This window comes from Poromitra crassiceps (genome assembly GCF_964638095.1).
Source record: "Poromitra crassiceps genome assembly, chromosome: 11".
Taxonomy (NCBI): domain Eukaryota; kingdom Metazoa; phylum Chordata; class Actinopteri; order Beryciformes; family Melamphaidae; genus Poromitra; species Poromitra crassiceps.
Genome location: NC_139643.1, coordinates 42,472,194 through 42,494,689, shown reverse-complemented (window position 1 = coordinate 42,494,689; position 22,496 = coordinate 42,472,194). Strand labels below are relative to the sequence as shown.

At 44.0% G+C, this 22,496-nt stretch overlaps 1 protein-coding gene across 2 annotated transcripts; it reads left to right on the top strand.

The window, feature by feature from the left end:
• The first annotated feature begins 877 nt into the window (after nucleotides 1–877).
• pip4p2 (phosphatidylinositol-4,5-bisphosphate 4-phosphatase 2) lies at nucleotides 878–20,892 on the top strand. 2 transcript variants are annotated; one of them, XM_083646376.1, is made up of 8 exons: nucleotides 878–1,067; nucleotides 9,996–10,144; nucleotides 12,429–12,535; nucleotides 13,177–13,300; nucleotides 14,891–14,965; nucleotides 16,176–16,228; nucleotides 18,757–18,847; nucleotides 19,348–20,892. In XM_083646376.1, exons 1-8 carry the CDS (start codon nucleotides 962–964, stop codon nucleotides 19,489–19,491), a joined length of 849 nt encoding a protein of 282 aa, XP_083502502.1. In that variant the 5' UTR covers nucleotides 878–961; the 3' UTR covers nucleotides 19,492–20,892. The 2 variants fall into 2 exon arrangements, with proteins under 2 accessions (XP_083502502.1, XP_083502503.1); XM_083646377.1 differs by lacking the exon at nucleotides 14,891–14,965.
• The last annotated feature ends 1,604 nt before the right edge of the window (nucleotides 20,893–22,496 follow it).

Sequence of the window (22,496 nt, the reverse complement as noted above, 5' to 3'; positions counted from 1 at the left end):
TTATTTATTCATATATAATTATTCATTCGTTTATTTCCAATGTACTTTAATGATGATAGTTTTATTAGGTTTATATCGTTATATATGGAATTAGTGAAGAAAATGAACAGGGAGCTGGGAATTTTACATTATAAAATTCCACAATTTCTGCTGATTGACAGTAGTCAATAAAAGTAGTGGCAAAAAAAAGGCTCATCTTTTCTCCAAAGTGAAATTCAGACAACCATCACATATAAGCCTACAGTGACATCTAGTGTCTAAGTAGCGAATAACTTCCCATTCAGGAAACTAGATATTACCATGTGTTCTGTTCAGACCTTTATTATACAGTCTATGGTTCAGACTGAGGCTGGTGAAAAGGCCTACAGAGAAAACCCAAAGAAAGGCTAATACTTCAATCAAATTAAAACTAAACAGATTTGTGCTCAGCAGGCAAGACCTACATACTTCAATAACACAATTTATTAATTTCCCTGCCATGCCAGTTTAAAACGATGGTCCTTACTCATAAACATGCCTGGGCCGAGTGATAATATATAATAGATCCATGATCGGGGCCGAGTCTGCAGAATGCTGCTTCAACAGGGTCTCTGATTGGCTGCGTCACGTTACATACGACTGCTCTGCATACGACGTTCTAAAAGTCGCTACAAAATAGCCGAAGACTTTGTAAAAAAGGAAATGTTTGCAATTGCAACAACGCACTTTGTTTAGCTTATTTAGCAGTCAGCACTGCTGCTGCCCAAAGCCCAAGGGCATGTTGGGGCGGGTGGGGGTTTGGGGGTGCGTCCGTCGTCGCACACCGTGAGCTCCACCTCCTCTACGCTGCCCGTCACCGGCGTTGTTGGAGCAGCTCAGCCCCGACAAGCCGCTGGCTGCTGGAAGGCTTGGTGGTCCAGGGGAGTCGCCACCGTTTCTGCTGTGTTTATTTCGCACGGTTTTGGCTACAGCAGCGACCGACATGGCCTCCGATGGCATGGACGAGCGATCCCCGCTGTTGTCGGCTCCCAACTCCGGGAATGTCACCCCCACGGCGCCCCCGTACCTGCAGGATTCAAGTCCCCGAGGTAAACACGCCGCATGCTGAATCATTTTGGGCGTATCGCGTTGACAGCAATAAAATGTTTAGTGTGAGTGCGTAAATAAATTTCAGCGGGCAAAGGCAGTCGGTGGAAAAAATCAATCGGCAGATGAGGGAAAGGTGGAGCTTCTCTGTGAGAACTAGAGCAGTGGGTTAGGCAAGGGGCCTACAATAACAACCCTCTCTTTTTTGCCCCATGGTTTTTGCTGCAGAAATGCATCACGATTTGTTGGGGCCGGGGTAGCTAATGATGTTTTGGGTCTTCACACACACACGCAAAAGCAGTCGTGATGTTGCCAGTACTGTCGCAAACTGGTGCTGACTGATGGGCGAGAAATTGCCCATTGCAGATGAAGGCAACATAGCAGTCTATTGTCCCAGTCCAGCTGCAAATCTCTAAATCCTCCAGATGTGTCCCGTTTGTGGATGGGACCAAATCATTAGCACTATTATGATAGAATACGTGTGTATTGTTCAAACAGTTTATTGATATTTTTCACATCTAATGGATGCTGTCTCTTCATTACTCATTTCTGTTTTAGGGGGAGGGGCTAGCTAGAGGCAATCCGTGGGACTGTAAGCAGTAGTACAAGCTAAAAGTCGTGCAGATGGCTTGATTTTGAAAAGGCAGTTTTTATCCAGTCCTTTAGCTAGTACTACACAAAATATGCGCAGTCATAGCCTGAAGACTGACACGCACTCCAGATTTTGCTCAGTAAACAACAGCTCGAATGTAGATTACAGTAGGCTACCATAATGCATGCAGACAGAGCAACTGTATCTCACGAGTCATAAATCTTCCACCCAGCAGACGTAGGATCAAATGTAAGTGACAAGACTGGCTTTTCCACTGAATTGGGTTGATCAAATTCTTAGTTGAGGAGGAGCAAATGCCAGTAGCGCCCCAAGGGAGGAATACGTCACATCATGTGCTTCTGCTTGATCGGAAAGCAAACTAAAGATTGTAGTTTTACTTGAATGGTCATCTTAAGAAAAGTCCCCTCATCGTCTTAGTTACAAAAACATTCAGATCAGGTTCTCATGCCAGAGAGAGTCGTGTTGTAGGTCTTCTGTCTCTCGTTTTAGCAACTGGATTACTATTTCAAAACTAACTCATAAATCAAATCTGAACCAAATCATGCTTCAGTTCAGACACAATTGCATGTTGTTGACAGTTTTCCCTTACAAGCAGGGGATTGAACCTGTCAAGTGGTTGTACAAACAACATTCCTTTCCCTTGTCAGTCACAAAACTTGTTCTTAAACAAGTGAACTAATTCATTAACCATGTAATAGGTGCATTTAAGGACAGACAGCTAAATCAAAGAAATAAAGCATCTATCTATAAACATTGAAAATGAACATTTTGTCTAATCTGCAAAATTCATACTTCACCACCAGATTAACTATAAAGACTGAGGTTCATGAAGTGACAGTCTGTTTGGTCGGTACAGTGCTGAGCAAAGCCTAAATGAATGTCATATTTCATGGCCTAGTTTCTCCCTCCCTCTCTGCACCCTGGATTATGGCTCATTCCAGTTTCTTTGGGTTTTTTGGATTACAATCCCCTACCAAACTTGATGCGGGATTAATGGGAGCTGTGATGGTTTCTTACTTAAGTGTTGAAATAATGGGGACTAATGTGTTTGTTTATTGAGGATAATTAGAACATAATCAACAACATTTAGGAGTTGACTTGCAATGATGGAATAAATGAGTAGAATGGATGTTTTCTGGGTCAAATGGTAAACGCTGATGATTGTGAAACTGTCTTTAGGGCCCTGAATATTTTACCTACATTATTGGACATGTGAATAATCACCACTCTTTTACCTCATGAAGAAAGTTGCTCACAATCCGGCTTGACTCAGCAGAACTGAAGAAACCCACAGTCCATTAACAGGTTGATGATGAGGATGACTCAGATTCACTGTTCACTGTCTGTGTTTGCCCCTCCAGTGAGTAAGGCTACTCTCATCCATTGCCTAAATCAGGGTGATGATGTGTGGGACGGAGAGCAACGACCCCGGGTGCCTCTGAATGGCGTACACTGCAGTGCACGCCATTGTATCAAATGTCTCCTCCTAGGACAACAGAAAACAGGAGGATCCTGGCTGAGCAGCAGCTGGTGTCTGCATACCAGCTAGTCAGCCATCCAGTCAGACCCGCAACCCACCAGTCACACAGCTCGTTGCCCGGTCAGCCATCCAGTCAGACCCACAAAGCTATCCAGTCAGACCCACAACACCCACAACCCACCAGTCACAGCTACTCGCCCTGGCAGCCATCCAGTCAGACCCACAAAGCTATCCGGGTCAGACCCACAACACCCACAACCCACCAGTCACAGGCAGCTACTCGCCCGGTCAGCCATCTAGTCAGACCCATAACCCACCAGTCACAGCTCGTCGCCCGGTCAGCCAGCTACCCCCCTCCTCCCTGCCAACCAATCAGCTGTGCACTCAGCCGGCCGGCAAACAAGCTAGTTGCCAATCAGCTGCCCACTGAGCCGGACAGCCTACCGGCCGGACAGACGGGTTGTGATGTTATGTTGGCCGTGATGTAGCTGGTGGTCGTAGTAAAATGGCTTCTCATCTCATCTTACGTCTGGCTCAGAGACAGACAGTGAAAACCTATAGCTCCACTTCCTATTGTGTTTCAGCCAAGCATTAGGACAGACAGGAGGAGCCATGCCTCTCTCTGGCTGTTGGTGTTGATAAGCATTTTCTTCTATACAGTGTTCTTCTGTATGTGCGCCTATACAGATTGTAATGGAATAGAATATATACTACCAGTAAGAGGGTTGGACACACATTTTTCTTTGTTCTGTCTATTTTCACATTTTAGAATAATAGTAAAGACGTCAAAAGTATGAAATAACACAAATGGGATAACGCAGCCAGTGACCCAAAACGTGTTAAACAATTCAAAACTATCTTATATTTAGATTATTTAAATCTTTAGATTCTTCAATAGTCATATTTGTCTAAGAAGCAAATCTCAAGCGTTTAAGCATAAGCCTTTAAACTAAAATGGCTTTAAGATCATGAAAATCATAGTCCATTCAGTCAGGTGTCTCATCTCCAAACCTTGTGTTATACACAAGGTTGTAATACAGAACAAACAAACGAACCATAAGTGACCACTCAATAATAGCACTGCCTGAGATGTTCCACTGGATTCACTGTGAAAGTGGAGCAGGCATGAAACATCACACTTGCTGCGTAATCGATTATATTCCAACCAAATCTTGTACACTGTCCAAAGTATCATCTCAATAATGCATTACTGTAGGCCAGAGCAGCAGATGACTCAAAGCAGTTGACTCCACAATATGCAGCAAGTTCCTGGACACAGTGCGAGTGTCCAGTCTTTGGCATGATGGGCCGGTTGTGTTTTTCTGCTGAGGCTGGCCAAGCTTGCCCAAACGGAGAGTGGCTTTCCCATCTGTGCCCGTGGCGTCAACCACTCAAGTGTCACTGAATGTCGGAGCCAAGTTAATTTACCTGTTGACTTGCTCCATTATATCTCGTTCGGAGCGAGACAAGAGGAGAGTTGGTCGCTTGTCAGCAGAGATTAGATGGCTGTAATGCGAAGAGCCTCCTTTGAGTTTGGTCGATGGGATAATGCTAGTGAGCTTGTTGGACTGACTTTCTGCTATCTGTTAGACTTGTGTAGTAACCATGTAATAAGATTATAAGAATGTAGTAAGATCGGGCATCCGGGTAGTGTAGTGGTAGATTCCGTGCCGACCAACACGAGAGTCGCAGGTTCGTATCCACGTGTTACCTCCGGCTTGGTCGGGCGTCCATACAGGCTCGATTGGCTGTGCCTGAGGGTGGGAAGCCGGATTGGGGGTATGTGTCCTGGTCGCTGCACTAGCGCCTCCTCTGGTCGGTCGGGGCGCCTGGTCGGGGTGGAAGGGAACTGGTGGGAATAGCGTGATCCTCCCACGTGCTACGTACGTCCTACCGGTGAAGCTTCCCCTGTGAGGTGAAAAGAAGCGGCTGGCTACTGCACATGTATCGGAGGAAGCATGGTGCTAGTGTCTGCTCTCCCCAGATCAGCAGACTGTGGAGCAGCCAACAGGGCAGCATGGGGATAAATTGGCCAAGTATAATTGGGGAGAAAATGTGGAAAAATCTGAAAAAAAAAAAAAAAAGCCTTGGTTGAGGGACAGTAGAAGCCACACTTTTTGCTTGTAAATTGAATAAATAGATGTGTATTTACTCGAGGGAGTAATTTGTGCAGTATTGAAATGCATTATGTGCACTTAATGGTGTGCGAAAGTTTGTCACTTTGTTCAGGGTCAAGCAGCAAAGGAAGAAAGAATGAATGGGTAAAAAATAGTGAGAGAAGGTTGAGTGATTTGATGGAGATGAAAGAGGAGTGTTACATGCTTGTGCGCCAAAGCCCTCGCCGACTGCGAGGGCTCGCCTATCAGCGTCATTTATGGTTGCATGGTCACATTGTTGATATCGTTACAGCTGTCAGTCACAGCGCATCATAGTGTTGTTACTACTGTAGGCTCTGATTAGCGTTACGTTAACGTTATTTTTTTACGTTAACGTTATTCACACATCTCTCATCCGCTTTCCCTTCACGTCTGCAGACACTAATAACTCGCTATTTTGTCGTAGATCCTAACGTAGTTTCTCCCCAGACTCGCATACCTGATGGCTTCCTAGTCTACTGCTGTAACCTAGGCTGTCACGAATTTAGCTAGTTGACAGCAAGTTGCCAACTGCAACGACAGTGAAGAATCTGATTTCTGCATTTACATGCACTAGTAAATAGCGGGAACTCGCCTCGAAGTCTGTGAGTGGACATCGTCTGCAACGAATACACCTGATGATTCAGCAGAAACCTAGGTGTTTACCGGTTTTCTCATAAACCCCTAACAGCCGTTATCCGGTAAAGGATGCCATTTACATGACCACTTGATAATCGGGTAACTCCAGAAATCCGATAATAAACAGTTAATTCGTGTAAACGCACTGACTGATGAGTGTTCTATCATGCATCTGCTGCATGCCATCCGGTCTGCTTAGAACACTGCATAGCTAAAACTAGGGAATTCAAAGCATCACTAGATCCTTTATCTAATAAAATAAAGTATCAGCATTGATTAGTTGACATTCTTATTATTGTTAGACATTCCCTGAATTATTGTCTGGAAATGTTCAGAAATGCACTGCATGTTTAGAAATGGCTCATGAGAGTTATATGAGGGCAGGGAGTGGAGAGAGTAAAGTAGTAGGCACTAGGCAGGAGAGGGAAGTGAGAGCACAGAAATGGGAACAACCAGAAGACTTGTGTACTTACAGAACATGAAGTCTGCTAAGTAACATTAATACTACTACTACTAGTAGTAAATGTATTCAAGAGGCTTTGGCAAGTCCATGGATTAAGTGTGTTAAAACCCCTGGGAAAAAGCAGGGAATGTACTGTAGTAGACTTAATTACACAAGGTTAATATGGGATTAAACAGTACATAGTTCATTTGTGTGTAGCAGTAGCGTAGCCAGACTCGGCTCATTGGGTGTGCCACAGAAAGCCAGGGTGTGCCAGGGGGCGGACCATTAGATTTTTTTTTGGGTCTTTTCAAACCAGATTTAGAGGAATATTTGTGTGTTGTTTGCTCCTTTTCGCACTCATTATTAGCAGGTAGAAGCAGTCAATTAAATTGTATTTTTTGGCAACATGTAAAACCACTTTGTTTGGTATCTCAAAAAAGTCTCACCTACTTTTTCCAATGAGTGTTCTAGTCGGGAAAGAACGCAAATTTGGTTGGCATGCAGGTTCGTCTACTGCAGAGAGATCTGTAGCGTCAGTGTCCTCTGGCTCTACACAAACCTCCGGTGTGTTGTTGGCTGCGTTCCCCGCTGTTAACGTCATTGTTTCGGCTGCATCATCGTCTGTCTCTTCTCCACTGTACACCACCAATACAGGTGCGGGAACGGGTGCACTACAATCCGCACTTGTTGAGGGGGAGGGTGACGACGAGTCATCTTCTTCCTTGTCGTTTCTTGCCTTTGCCGAAAAAGCTTAAAAGCGAGCTTTGTTTCATGTCTTCTTGATTTGGCGCTGCTGCTGCTGCTGCTGTGTGTGCGTGCATTTGTTTACTTTACTTTACGTGGACGACAGCTTAACTAGTTTCCCATGATGCTCCGGGGCACATAGGGCAGTGGACAGTTGGACACAGTGCATGACAGCGTTGACATGTGTTTTGCAGACAAAACAAAACACTTTTTTTACCCCATTTTTTGGGTGCGCCAGCGGCCTGTCTGGGTGGCATTTGCACACCCTAGCGCACCCGTGGCTACGCGCATGGTGTGTAGCTACTGTAGTTTTCTTTTTTCACTCACATTTAGTTCAAGAGGAATTGTTTGAGTTTGTAAAAGGCCAGCCATTAGATCAAGCTTAATATATCTTTATATATTTGTTTAAAGCGAGTACAAGAACACTCTCATCAGCAGCCAGGCATTTATGTGCTTTCAAGTGGCTTGGTATTTCTTTATTTATCAGGCACATTTTTGGAGAGTTTTTACTTCATCTGTCCAGCCAACTGATGCAACGTTAGACACAAATTATTGATGTGATATATATTCAATCTGTTTATAGTCTCTAGTTCAACATTAAAACCTACAAAGCTATAATAACCTCATGGATTTTCTTTCCTATCTCATGGATAACTGTCGCATTTTGTGACACTTGCAGTGAGCAGTTCTGCACCTGCCGATAGTCTAATAATAAGTTACAAGTATAATTTCTCCAGTTTGGCAGTCATGGATTTGACGCCATCGTTTTGGCCTACTTAAAATGGGTCATTGTTTCTTTCTTGAACACTCAGTGGTGGGTACATAGCTCCTGACAAATCCAAAAGAATCACATGTTACAGCAGTCAGAGCTGTAGACTGGTTGGCGTGAGTTAGCACCCTCTACAGGCAGTAGCTCAGATTGACACCATCAACGAAGAAGAACAAGTCCTGACTTAGTCATGGGACATCATTTCCAATAGGGTCATTCAAGACATCTCCGTGGTTTCCCAGGCAGGGAATGATCTTCTGCCTGGTTGTTCTAGTCAATAATGGAGTGAATGAATGACATTTGTGTGTTTGGGAAAAGTAGATTAGCCTGGTTAGTTGCTCTTATTACAACCTTGTAAGAGTGGGAAGCCTTGTTTTAGGTATGACCAGTTCAATGGTTCTTTCTCTGATATTTTATGTTCCTGTTGGTTCCTACTTTGTATAGCCTGAACATACAAACACGTGGCTTCTCCTACTGAACAGTTGCTATGTTCTCTATGTTTTCCCCTGAAACTATTTTGGATCCCTCCAGCCGTCACTGCACATACATGAGTGAACAGATATGTAGAACATTATTTGCTGAAATGCGACATTGCGCTAATCCAATATAATAGTGGTCAGCTCTAGTCCTGTAATTATTACTCTCTTTTTTTTTATTACTCTGCGGTTGTAAACCATTTCCAGTGTATATTCAAATAAAATCACTACCCTGAATACAGCAGATACATGCTAATGCGTCCTCTGCCATGCTAGTGCCCCCAGGTACAATATAATTGACATAACATCACTATGGGAAACATGACAACAAAACCATGTTCAACCAATCGATGACTCTTATCCAAGCATATTTTATTTCTAAAAGTTCATAAACAATCACAGTTACATGTAAAGATCCACATTTCCTATCTCAACAACACTGTTGATTGCCTGGCATGTTATTAATGTACTTGGCAAAAACATGAGTGAACTAGCTGGCCAGCTATAGCTTGTGCTGCCTGTCACTGAGGTAAATAACGCTAGTAGGAGGAGGGGCGGGGCTAGTAGGAGGAGGGGCGGGGGTTGGATGGATGCTTAGTTGGCCATTTTCGAGTCACCCTTTGCAAATATTTTATGGGAGCATTTAAAAGCTAGCCTGGTAAACCGCCCGTCACGTGAACTCACATTTCATTTGGTTCTCCGTGACGGTCTGGACCCGCACAGGCAGTTTAAGATGATTGGTCGAGCCATGCCGGGCCGACGAATCAGCGGCGGCCGTAGGCGGGCAGGCTCGTCTGGGCAAGTAGTGGGTACATGGTCTTTGTAGTTCTTTTCACTCGTCAACATCGCGGAAGTGACAGGCAGTCTGAATGAAATTGAATGTAATGTTCCCAATTCTATGTATTAAATTCTAAAAAACGACCCTCAACATTTGGGAAGGCTAAGCCACACAACTAGTTCGTTATAATCTAACTAAATGCTTCGAAGGTGACTTTACGACCGCGAGGACTCAATCAATGAATACCACGGAGATCATCCACAGGCACCTTCCGCGATCTGATTGGTTGAAGTTAACACCCACCAGCGGTGATAGACAGATGGGTCATCCAATCACCTGCCAAGTAGCTTGGACAAAGTGCCCGCCTCCGTCAGCGGGTCTGGTGACTTCAAACCCAGATCGACTGGTTTAGTGAAACCTATGTGGAGCTATACCGTCCATCTGGCAGCGTCAGGTTATTTAAAAGCCCCCGTCACCCCAATTCCAAGGGTAATTCTAGATTTTTTAGGGGCATTTTGCCCCGAGTGCCTGCTAATTTCCTACCCTGCTGCGGAGTAGTAATTGTGTGTGTGTGTGTGTGTGTGTGTGTGTGTGTGTGTGTGTGTGTGTGTATTTTGAATTTGGCATTGGTTCAATGACCTCAACCAGGGTTGTGGTGTGGTGCCAAAGGCAAAGCTAGATTCAAAACTAGATTTTGGCTGCTTACAAGATGTTTGTTTTAAATGTATGACTTGACTAGACCAAACATGTTTGATGAACTATACAGATGCATGTTGTCAGCGTGTGATTTAACAGCTCGCTGTGTGTTGTGTCCTTTGCACCCCCCCCCCCCATTTTTTTTCCCCTCAAAGCCGAACTACCTCCTCCCTACACAGCCATCGCCAGCCCTGACGCGGGCGGCGTGCCCGTCATCAACTGCCGCGTGTGCCAGTCGCTCATCAACCTGGACGGCAAGATGCATCAGCACGTGGTCAAATGCACCGTCTGCAACGAAGCTACGGTGAGCGGGGGGGTGACCGCTTCACAAACCATCTCTTGTGTTGACATCACCGAGTTGGAGTTTTGTTACTGTCAGGTTGAGTGAAGGCATTTCGTCTTCCGTTTCATGTCAGCGGCCATGAGTAAGCTCTTTTCATTTTCCTTTCTTTTCATTTTCACTCACTCACTCACTCACTCACTCACTCACTCACTCACTCACTAGTCTCGCTGGCCAGCCTCCTCTCCCTTCCGTGAGAGTCGTCTGGCTGCACCGAAACAGGCAACTGGGATAAGCCCTCCCCTGCTCTACAGCTGCTCCCCATTGGAGCGACTGTTTCAGTGGCTGCCGGATGTCCGCTCCCGGCTTATTACAAGCTCTGTTATTGGCTCCGACCACGTCAATCAGAGCGGCTTCCGCTCCCTCCTCCCTGTGTGTCGCTGTAAATAGTGCACTGCCGCCTCAACGCTAACTAGCTAGCAAGCTAACGGCAGAAACCTACACGCTAGCTCGTTGCTACACGCTGAAAATGGCAAGTTGGATTTTTGGAAACTATTTTCCAAGGGCACTGCTGCCAAGCGCCGCCCCTCGCAATCCCACAATGGAGACCTGCGCCGCCAGACTCATCTCACGGTAGAGAGAGGGGAGGTTGGCCAGCGAGACTACTCACTCATTCACTCACTTATTCACTCACTCAACTCACTCACTCACTCACATACAAACACACATTTCCAAGTCACAGTCATGGCTAGCTGTATCTCCTTCCCCTCCTTGAAAGCCTTACATATACTCTGACCAGCAGTCAGGGTCAGAGTTCAGGCAATGCTTCAGTGACCATAGCAGGTGGATTCTGCCTAAAGTATCAGTGTTCCTGCTCTCTCATATACCTTTAGGACTGACTTGAGCAGAGCTCATTAATTACATACCCAGAAGTAAGTAGTATGCTGTAATTCAATTTGGCCTTAATTTAATCCAACTGAATATTAATATATATATATATATATATATATATATATATATATATATATATATATATATATATATATATATATATATATATATATATATATATATATATATATAATGCCCATGGGGCTCCTGTCCATGTGAAACAGCAGGATGGTCTATTAACTAGACTACTGTAGTTGTTTGAGAGACTCTCCTTCAACATGAGGACTAGATTCAAGCCCCTGTGCACTGCTTCCACCCTCTGAAGTGCCCTTGAGTAAGCCCTTGTTCACACAGGACGCCGAATGTAGCAGAGCTGAAGCTTGAGGCAGGCACAGGCTGAACTGACGCCTAACCGTTCACACAAGAAGCCTTCTCTTTTCCTCTCAGCGCCTCCTCGGCGCGCCTTGAACCCGCCCACAACTCCCATTGACTTCATGCCTGGCAGCTTCCAGCTTCACGCGTCAGGCTTGGGAAAATAGGACTGAATCCTGAACGATCGCTTGAGCAAGGCGTGAGCGTGGCTTCAGCGTGGGTTCAGCGTGACATGCGCGCGCGGGTGGTGTGAACGGCCTCGCTTGTTAACTAGGACGCCTAAATGAAACTTGTGGGTTCAGCGTAGGTTGAGCTTAGCTTGAGCGATGCTTCGGCGTATAGTGTGAACGGGGGCTAAGACGCTGAATCACCTCCCGGGGTTGCTGTTCTGTTGCTGAAACTGACATCTGACCTGCTGTGGAGGGGGGCAAGTGACGTTATGTTGTGTCATCAAACACATCATTTTGTCAAACAATGACCAGAGAAATCCTTTCAACTTCATCCAGATACAAACTGTGCCTGCTTTGGATAACGGTTTCTCGACTAATTTTCATCTTCCGTCCTGTCGCCAAATGCTGAGTGACACTGATCTGGATATCCGTCAGTCTAGTGATAGTGATAACTGCTCCCTGTGCCTTGAATTGAAACACTGCCTGAGTCACTGATGGCTGTGACACAGCCGTCAGTTGAGCTGGTGGCAGACCCAGCCTGGACTTGACTCAACAGCCACGATAACTCAGCACTGTTTACAGCACACCCATGACTTTTTATAAGATCACGTATAAGTAGGTGTGAAGTTATTGTGAAAGTGCAACACTGTCATCTTTTTGTAAATGCCTCCGAAAATGAATGATAAATCAAATGCAGTATTTGACCAAGGTCATTAGGTCTGAAGTCTGGCTCTGCCGTGTCGACACTACAGGGGGCTCCAAAGTGTCTTTAATCGATATCCTTCTCTGCTTGCCTCCTCCGTGGTTTTAGTTAGTGTTCTGTATCCTATTGGATGTTTCCAGTGTGCTGATGTTTATATGCTGTGGTCCTCCAGCCCATCAAGAACCCTCCCACGGGGAAGAAGTATGTGAGGTGCCCCTGTAACTGCCTGCTCATCTGTAAAGACACGTCCAGGAGGATAGGATGTCCCCGACCCAACTGGTAGGTGGGCCACGCACAGCAGGCAGACCCAAGTACAGCTTAAAGGAACACTCTGCCCATTTTCAACCAGCTTTGTATCATTAGAACATCAGTAGTATATCAGAAAACTGTAAACGTTTTTGAAGTCTGTCATTTCATTTGACAGTTATTGAGTGTTAAAGTGTGTCAAACTGTCAAACTATTCATCATTCGTCTAGTTTGACAGTTATTGAGAGTTGATTTGAGTTAATGAGTTATTAATTTGAGTTAGTGTGGACCAGTGACATCACTGGTCCACTTTAACACTCAGTAACTGTCAAATTAAATGACAGACTTCAAAACAGTTTACAGTTTTCTGATATACTACTGATGTTCTAATGGGCAGAGTGTTCCTTTAAGGCTGTTTTACACAAATTATGTGTTCTTCTAGAAATTTATTTCAGAATTGCTGTATAAATTACCTCTTTTCCCAAGTCAAAGATCAGATTGTGACCAAATGTTGATTCATATCAAAAGATCTTTTTCAGTCTAAATTTTATTTTATTTTAACGAACGATTAATGTAGTTGAATTGTGCTTGATATACTGTATATATTGTATTGCTTTTATATGTTTTTGGCTGGGCTCCCGTCATAAGCCTGTCTCTCCTCGCCCCTCCCACAGCAGACGCATCATCAACCTGAGCCCGGTGATGGTGATCCCGGAGGAGCAGCCCGCCCAGCCGGCGCTGCCCGTCCAGCCGGAGGGGATGAGGGTGGTCTGTGGTCACTGTGGCAACACCTTCCTAGTACGTAAGCCCCGCCCACACAACCACCCCAACCAATCACAGACTTTAGGATTTAGGATTTAGGACTTTAGGATTTTGGGACTTTAGGATTTTGTCGCTGTGCTGTTGTTGGTACGTGCATATAAATGATCCTGCAAGCCAGATCAGTCTCTCTCTCTCTCTCTCTCTCTCTCTCTCTCTCTCTCTCTCTCTCTCTCTCTCTCTCTCTCTCTCTCTCTCGGTATTTGTCGATGTGGAGTAAAGTCGGCGATAGCAAAGTGGTTTTGGGTAGCATATCTCATTGTATACTGTATATGCACGGGGCTGGTGTTAGTGAAGACTTGTATACCAATCAATGCCAAGCACAAAAAGGAAGTAGTATCACGTTCTTCACTTCCTGTAGCGTTTTTTTAGCCTTGTTGAAATGAGAGCCTTCATCCCATTGCAGGATTTCGACTGACTGAATATGACGTTTGCAAACAGCTGGCATGCTTTTGCTTTCATTTAGCCTTCGCTGCCTGGCTCATTGAGAAACGTCCCGTTTTAGTGGCCACGCCTGGTCCCACTCCCAAGAGGTCCCGTTTACACTTCTAACCCACACCTGCACCAGCCTTTTGCAGATTAGACTCATCTTAATTCAAATCATCTTCCTCACTCTGTGCCACTCTGTGTTGAGGATGCTCTCAGCGTTCCTGACATGCGACATGTCGGACATATTAACACGTTACACTCACCTTGGTTGAGATTAGATCAGATCCATTTGATTGTCCCCTAGGGGGAATTTGTCTCGGGCAAAAAGTACTCACAGCCGCAACACAACATCACAAGCATACGACCAAATGACCAAAACAAACAGATTTGTTTTTCTCCAGTTTTTTAATAGAACAATAAACGAACAAGACAAACAGACTCACTCACTCATTCACTCACTCACTCATGCACTCACTCACTCACTCATTCACTCACTCACTCACTCATTCAGTCATTCAGGAAAATGAAAAATAAAATAAAATACATACATCATTGACATTTGGCATTCTTAATGTGGTGCTACCATCCACATAAAACAAACCGAGTTACACAGAGACACTAAGTGCAAACGTGATCATCAGACACTACAGTATTGCACTAAAATGACAGTGATAATGCACTGCAAGACGGGGTAATTGCACAAGGCCTATTGCACAATTTGTACACGTCTATTCAATAAAAAGACAGACATATTTGACGATATATAAAAATTAGCAAAACTAAAATAATAGTCAGACTCCAATCATCATAGAGGCAGGATGGGGTTAATACCTCAGATTGTTGTTCAGCATCTGTTCTCTCATGACCTTAACCCATTGATACCTGATGCAGCATTTGTGTGTATAATCCCTCATTTGTGTGCGTATCCCTTTAAGACCGCGAACCGCGTTAACGCGGTTCGCGGTCTTAAAGGGATACGCACACAAATGCTGCATCAGGTATCAATGGGTTAACGCCTGTCAAGTCTCTCAGTGATGTTAAAAGATGCTACAGAACACTGACCTGAACACTGACCTGAACACGTCCAAAGCGGTGCCACTGTCCTCTTAACGTGCGCACTTGTTGCTTGTGGCATCATAGGGCAGTGAGGACGCCAGGTCATCCCAGCCACTCTCTGGCATCCCCAGCGATGGCTCCCCCCCAGCCCCACAACAGGTTGAGACAGCTGGCCAATGTTGATGGACATATTAACAACAGCAGCCTAACCCTGGTCCAATTTAATCTGCTGCCTTAATTGCACTGGTGATAATATCCAGGGTTCGTACAAAGTCTTGAAAGTTTGGAAAATGCTTGATTTTTAACCGTCGTGTTTTCAGGGTTAGGAATATGCTGGAATTTGAAATATATGCCTTGAAAAGTGCTTGATTTTCAACATAATCTTGTGCTTCATCTACACAATCACTGAAATGAAGCAATCCTGTCGGCATATTTACCGTCTTCTGGCCTCTCACACAAGACGTGGAGCTGACAGCGGTGTGGACCGGAGCTAGATTGACTAACATGCGCTCTGAAATGAAAAGGGGCATTTTTCCGTTCAGCTCCGCTCTGCTTCACTCCACTCCACGTCATGAGGGCGACCGGTCTGCTCTCAGTGCTCTGAGAGTGCTTGAAAAGCGCTTGAATTCTACTCTTAATTACGCTGTACGAACCCTGAATATGGCTTTTTACAGATCTGGCTTTGAAGAGAGTCTCAGCCAAAGAGAGATGCTTGACATTTAACAGATGAATTGGCTTTCAATCTAAGTGGTGATTTGGCCTTAGTTGGCTAGAATTCAGAGGTTAATGTTACAGTACTTTTTTCGCACTGCAAAAATGTCTCTTATGAGCTAGTACGCTTTGAAGCCAGGTGTCAAAAGCTACACAAACTTGTGTCAATAGGATCTTATTATTATTATGCTGATCTGTGATGGGATTTTCATTAACACTTTAACATCAGAGTCCCTGGTGGAACAATTGTGTACTGACAACCCCAGCTAGTGCAACATAATTGTAATAGGTAGTTTTAGGTGCTAAATGAACCCTATACTTATTCCATCCCTTTGATACCTTCCTTAATACAGGTGTTTGATTAAATTGATTTAGAACTCGTAAAGCATCACAACTGATCAAAATCATTGGCAATAAGTGGTGGTGATTCTCCTTGAAGTAGAGTAGAATTGAGTGTTTTAACATTTATGTGTGTGTGTGTGTGTGTGTGTGTGTGTGTGTGTGTGTGTGTGTGTGTGTGTGTGTGTGTGTGTGTGTGTGCGTGTGTGTGTGCGTGCGAGTGTGTGTGTGTGTGTGTGCGTGTGTGTGTGCGTGTGTGCGCGCATGCACCCCCCTCTGGAGCACACTAACATTGCTCTTCTTCTCTGTTCCCTCACAGTGGATGGAGCTGCGGTTCAACACACTAGCCAAATGTCCCCACTGCAAAAAAATGTGAGTCCATGATGACACCTCCACTGACCACAGTGACCACTAGGGGTGGGAATCACCAGATGCCCACGATACGATACTAAAACGATACTTGAGTCACGATACGATAGTATTGCGATATCGCCAATATTGCGATATATTGAATATTGCAATATATTGAATATTGCGATATTGCGATATATTGCGATTTCTTACTTTTTCAACTGCAAATGATGTCACCAAAGGAATACTTTGTCAACATCTGGTTTATATAAGAACAATTTTTCAGTCTGTACATCTGACTTCAACCATTTTATTGCAGCAACATTGTCAAGTAGACAGACCAACAACTTTCATAAAGTCATGTCATAGTTGCATGCACCTGACAAACTGAACTGTTTGTTACAGTCTACTTACAGTCCACCTTAACTGGATGTGTGTGTGGACTACTGTACGTAGGTAGTTTTTGAACAATGCAACTTCACTTAGACAAAACATCTTGTGCAGCCCATTCAATAACTGGGGAATTTGTAAATTACTGTTACTGTTAAAACAAAATGAAAATATGCTAACGTTTGTTTACTGCTGGCCTTGGAACTAAAGTTTATAGTAGCCCGGTGGCCTGGCATGGCCTGCAAAAAAAAAAAAAAAAAAAAAAATCAATATCGATACAATATCGTCAGGCAAAATATCGCGATACTATGGTGTATCGATTTTTTCCCCCACCCCTAGTGACCACTGACCACAGTGACCACTGACCACATCATCATCCTCTCCTGAAACATCACAATTACATTTTTACTTGAGCGCTTAATTTTCTAATGTCACAGCATTCATTTTCATTCTTTAGATAAGAGTTTCTTAGAAATGGTATGAAGGCATTTTCTGATAAGCTTTTTCATTGTTTGAACTTGGAAGGAAATCCAAGCACTGGAACTGAAAGTTCACTTGAGCCCAGCCTTGCTGGTAGAGCTGGAGGGGTGTAAGCGACCTTCTCATAGGTCAAACTACTCTTAACTCACAGCTATCTGGTTCTTGTTCCACCAAAGATCATCCAACCCTGAAGGAGTAGTTTCTGAGCGATGGCTTTCGTGTATAAACTCAGTGTAGCCAGAAGGCCAGGTTGTGGAGGGTTTGGCCATGGGCTTTGTGGGGCTTTGGGAGGGAAGGTTATGGAGGCTAATCTAGACGTGTGACTAGAGTTAGTGATCCAGGCCTGCATGGCCTCAGTAGGCAACACGTAATCCAGATGGGGGCGTGCAGGCCGGGGGGTGACAGGGTCGAGGAGTGGAGGAATGGCGTTTAAACCAGAGAGCAACCAAATAATAGTGGGGTTATGTAACTAACTATGGAGGCGAGACAGTGACTGGTCAACCAGAGCCTGGACAGTGCCCCTCTTGTATCTCTGTCAGTTCAATTTTCAGTTCAAAGGTACTTTACTGGCATGAAATATTTATTACCAAAGCAAAGTCAACAAACCGCCTATCTCTGTCTGTCTGTCTGTCTGTCTCTCTCTCTCTCTCTCTCTCTCTCTCTCTCTCTGTTCTTTATCTCTGTCTCTCTATCCTCCAGCTTGCAATTACTCTAGCAGGTTATGATGTTGTTGTGTTTCCACTCCCCCTTCCCACTCAGACTAATGTCGATCAGATGTAAGAAAAACATTTATACATTCGTACCCCTAGGAGGAAACACTTTGCAATGCAAGTGATGGGCCTGTTTTTGTGGCTGCTTTAATTGGCCGGCAGCAAGAGAAATCCAGTGCGCCACTGCACCTGGAAAATGAAATGCAATGAGACAAACCAAGAGCAGAGGAAAACATGTGAAAGCAGATTGTTCAACGAGGAGAAAAAGTAAGAAATGCGAAGATTAGGCAACCCTAAGCCATCTGAATAGCAGTGATTCTTGAAGAATGCTCGAGTCTGGTCACATGAGAGGCATGTGAGAGCTCTGAGGGGGCGCTGGGGAGGAAAAGTATTGGGGAAGTAAGAACTGATGCTAGCCTGGTGCTGTTTGTAATGTGTGGAGTCTGGAGCTGCACACGTGACAAGACTGGCCTCAGGCGCTTCCATCCATCACTTAAAAAGGGGCAGTGAGAGACTTTTACCTCACGAGATTGTCGGGGTGCCTAGTACAGCTCCTCCCCCTGTAGTGTGACATCATCACCACTGGGGAAATGCACTGAAGACGTCAAGGGGCCGTACATGCTAAAACTACCATGTGAATGACGTAATGTTTATGTTGGTAATGACAGCAAGACCATTTGGTTGTGACTGTTGATTAGGCTGCAGGTCTGGAATCTAGTCTACATGATTGAATACATGTTAACATGTTAAACAGTTACACCTCTTTCTGCTTGTCGTGTGTGTGTGTGTGTGTGTGTGTGTGTGTGTGTGTGTGTGTGTGTGTGTGTGTGTGTGTGTGTGTGTGTGTGTGTGTGTGTGTGTGTGTGTGTGTGTGTGTGTGTGTGTGTGTGTGTGTGTGTATACTGTCCTCACATTCACTAACCCATCTTTCCCTTTTTCCTCCATTCATCTGTTGGTCTCCATCTGCAGATCATCTGTTGGCAGTGCGCTCCCTAGGAGGCGCTGTTGCGCTTATATAACCGTAGGAATGATCTGCATTTTCATCGGAGTGGGTTTAACAGTAAGTACCTCATCGCTCTTGATTATTTTGTATGGCTTTGCGCCTTGGCCCATTAAACCACAACAAATAGTGTATTTAGACTGGCTGCCCTGAACACTAAATACTGTACAACCCCTATATTGTTCAGTCTTTCTCTCTGTATCAGAGGCATAAAAGACTTTCACAATTCTGTATAATCATATTAGAATCATAATCGCTTGTTGATGATTTAATGGGATTACAGTGATTCAAGGTGACTGACTTTGTTGCAGTTTCTTCTCTATGTTCCCTATTTTGGATTAAGATGATCAATGATTGATATTATCTAGTGTACTATGCATTTTCATAGCAGGAGGTATAAAATAGGCTAATACAACACAATGATAAATAATAAGGAACTAATTGTGGAATAAAGTGAAAACGTCATTTATTGTGCTGATGCATGAAATTATAATAATCAATATTTTTTCGTTCAGTGTTGACTATTTCTCCCTCTCTCTCTCTCTCTTCTGTGTCAACAGGTGGGCACTCGGGACTTTGCCAGTCGTTATAACGCCACTTATGTGTCCTGGGCGTTCGCCTACCTGCTGGGACTCATCTGTCTGATACGGGCCTGCTATTGGGGCGCTATCAAAGTCAGCTACCCGGAGAACAGCTTCGCCTAGGGTGGGCACGGCCCGGCCTGGCTCGCGGCGGCTCCGCTCGGCTCGGCCTCGCACGGCTGGAGAAACAAACCCCATTTTTAGTTTTTTCATCTTGTTCATATTTCAAATGGGTCGTGTTCAGCGGAGCGGAACTTGTGCAGAATGTCTGGACAGGAATGTGTTGGAAAGATGCAAATGTGTTGTCTGCTGCAGGGAGCGCGTTGGAGGAAGATGCTGTGTTTCTGCCTGGAACGTTTTTGAGAGTTCTGATTCGCTGAACAAACCCGATGTCAGTCTGTCAGTCCCCTCCTGGTCCACAAGGACTCAAAATCCTAACCAGTTTTTGCAGAAATCTTCCATAAATTCAGAGTTAAGAACCTGCATGAATTGGTGTGCTAACTCATAAAATGTGATGTATGTGATATGGAAAATGAATGGCATATATATCAACCTGGTTCCAATGCTGATTTAAGATCGATAGTTAAAGCAAACTGGTTGGATTTGTTCTCTCTGGGCCACCGTTTCTCAGCAGCCTGACGGACATGATGGTGCCCACTTGATGATCTGCATTTTGTTACCGACCAGACCAAAATGAGACGACCTCCTAAGAACAATTTGCCCATTGCACTACGATTATGCAATTGTACGTGTTGTTTTGCTGCTAGTTTAACCCCAGCTACAAAAAGCTGCATATTCATACTGTATCGTAACCATTGACCTTGCCTGTGTACACTGAGAACATAGTATTGCCATATGATTTTACTTATTGAAATGATCAACTTTTAAGAGAAATCGTCTTTAAATACCCATGTGTGCCAATGTTGCTGCCCAGTATTAGTCAACAAGAGCATCTGATCAAAAGGAGCTTGTTTCTGTCAAGGTGTTACAATTTTTTTGTGCCATGCTGCTTTTAACCCACTAGAGCAATAACCCTTTTATTTTAGTTATTTTTTTATCCTCCTTTTGTTCTACTGCGTTTAAGTTGCCTTCTAACTGGCAGAAAATCATCTCCCAAACATGGTGACTCACATTTGCATGGTAACCTCGTTATCTTCTGTCACCGAGTTTTTTTTTTTTAGTTCATAAAGTAGCTGAAGCGAACGATGCTCCTGTCTTGCCCTTAGCTCCTCCTACCTGTGATTTTAGAATGTAACCCCTCCTGCGCCTCTCGCCCGTCTGACCTCCAGTGAACTCTGTGCTAGCTAGCGTCGCCATAGGCTAACTCAGCATCCTGTCTCTTGACCTTGAACAGTGGGCACAGTTCCAACTTCTTCTAAGCTTTTTCTGAATGTGACGATGATGAAACAGAAAATAATGATAATAAAAAATAACTCTTTGTACATAGTTCAAATTGAATACCGGTACTTAGAAAACGGTAGTGAGAGGTGGAAGGAAAAGATGGCTCTTGGGTCTTTTTAAAAATTATAATTTATCAATAAAATGCAAAAAATGTTTGATGTTGTACAGTGTGGTTGTGATCATATGTTTCGACTTGACAGATTGTTAAAGGCGATTTTTATATAGGCATGTGACAGTGTTCACATCAACACAATACATCCCTTATTATACATTTGAGCTTGTTTATGGGTCCAATTGTCTCACAGCATTGCTATATGCAGTGTTATTTATCTTGCCATTGTGAGATACTAGCAACATCAACTAATTGCACTTGTGATTTGCGTGTATATCCCTCATTTGTGTGCGTATCCCTTTAAAACCGCGAACCAGTTCGCGGTCTTAAAGGGATACACACACAAATGCTGCATCAGGTATAATAATGGGTTATATTCAGCAATGGATCAAGGTGAATGTCACAAACATCACTCAAAGCCATTTCAACAGTAGAACATTGAAGTATTACTTAATCTGCAATGAAATCAAAGTGCTAAAGTGAAGCCACTGGCATTGACCGGATGATACCCTATTAAATCACAATGCGCGAACCCCCATCTCCAGCAGTAGTCATGTCCTTGATCTATTCAGAGTCCATGAAGGGCACTGGGAGCTGTGAAGGGCAGTCTGCTCCCTGGGCTGCTGTGTTTTTAGTTTCACAACATATTAAGTCTGAGAGACAAGCCTGTTCATTATATGAGATGAGATGCTGCCATTGAACCCGTGTCTTTATTTTAGGAGGTGTGGATTTGTCCTGAATAATACTGCTGCTAACATTTTCCATTTCAAAATCTCCATTGAGAAGAATATGTTAGCCTATATAGGACAAGGCTTATAAACCATAGCCCTTTTTCACCAGCAGCCATTAAGGCTGGAAGTAACACAGGTGCAAGCAAACATTAATGCAATCCATTTAGGTGTTGCCGTGTCGGGGGCCCTCGTTAATGTTTTGGTAACTTGCACCTGTGTTACTTTACTTCCTGCCTTTTAGACACAAAATGGCTGAGGTGAAAAAGGCTAATGGCTAAAAAAAAAAAGACCATTAGTATCACTTGATAAGAATTTCTTGATTATCATAAAATGACCCATATACTTTAAGTAGAGCCTTATGTTTTAGTCTGAACCTGGACACAGAGTAGGAAAAAACAACTTTATCTTATATGATCATGTGCTTGGGATTGGTACCTTCTGACTCCTGAAAGTATTTGTTGTCTACTTACACTTACAATCTTCTGCTTCAAAGGTATCACTGTTATTCCATCATTCCTCTATACCTGGTCCAAAAGTGGCTCGTGGGTGGTGGTTTCCTCCAGTGTGGTCTAATTCCAACAGACAGTTAAAGGGATGTGTTGTGTAATTTTCATGGCCATGGGGGATAATATATCCTCTCACCCCCCACAGACCACACCGGCCACACCCTGGCCTGTCTCCCTCCATCTGTCGCCTCTTCATTGGGTGCCAGAGCTGAAACGTATATGTATGTTTATAATCTAAATGTATGGATTATACTGGATTAAGTCTTGAATACTACAACTAATACTAATACTTTTAATGTATTTATCATCCAAATATATAGCCATGCAGTAAAACAATGTACAGATTGTAATTTGTATGAATAGTGCTGTCATTTGCAA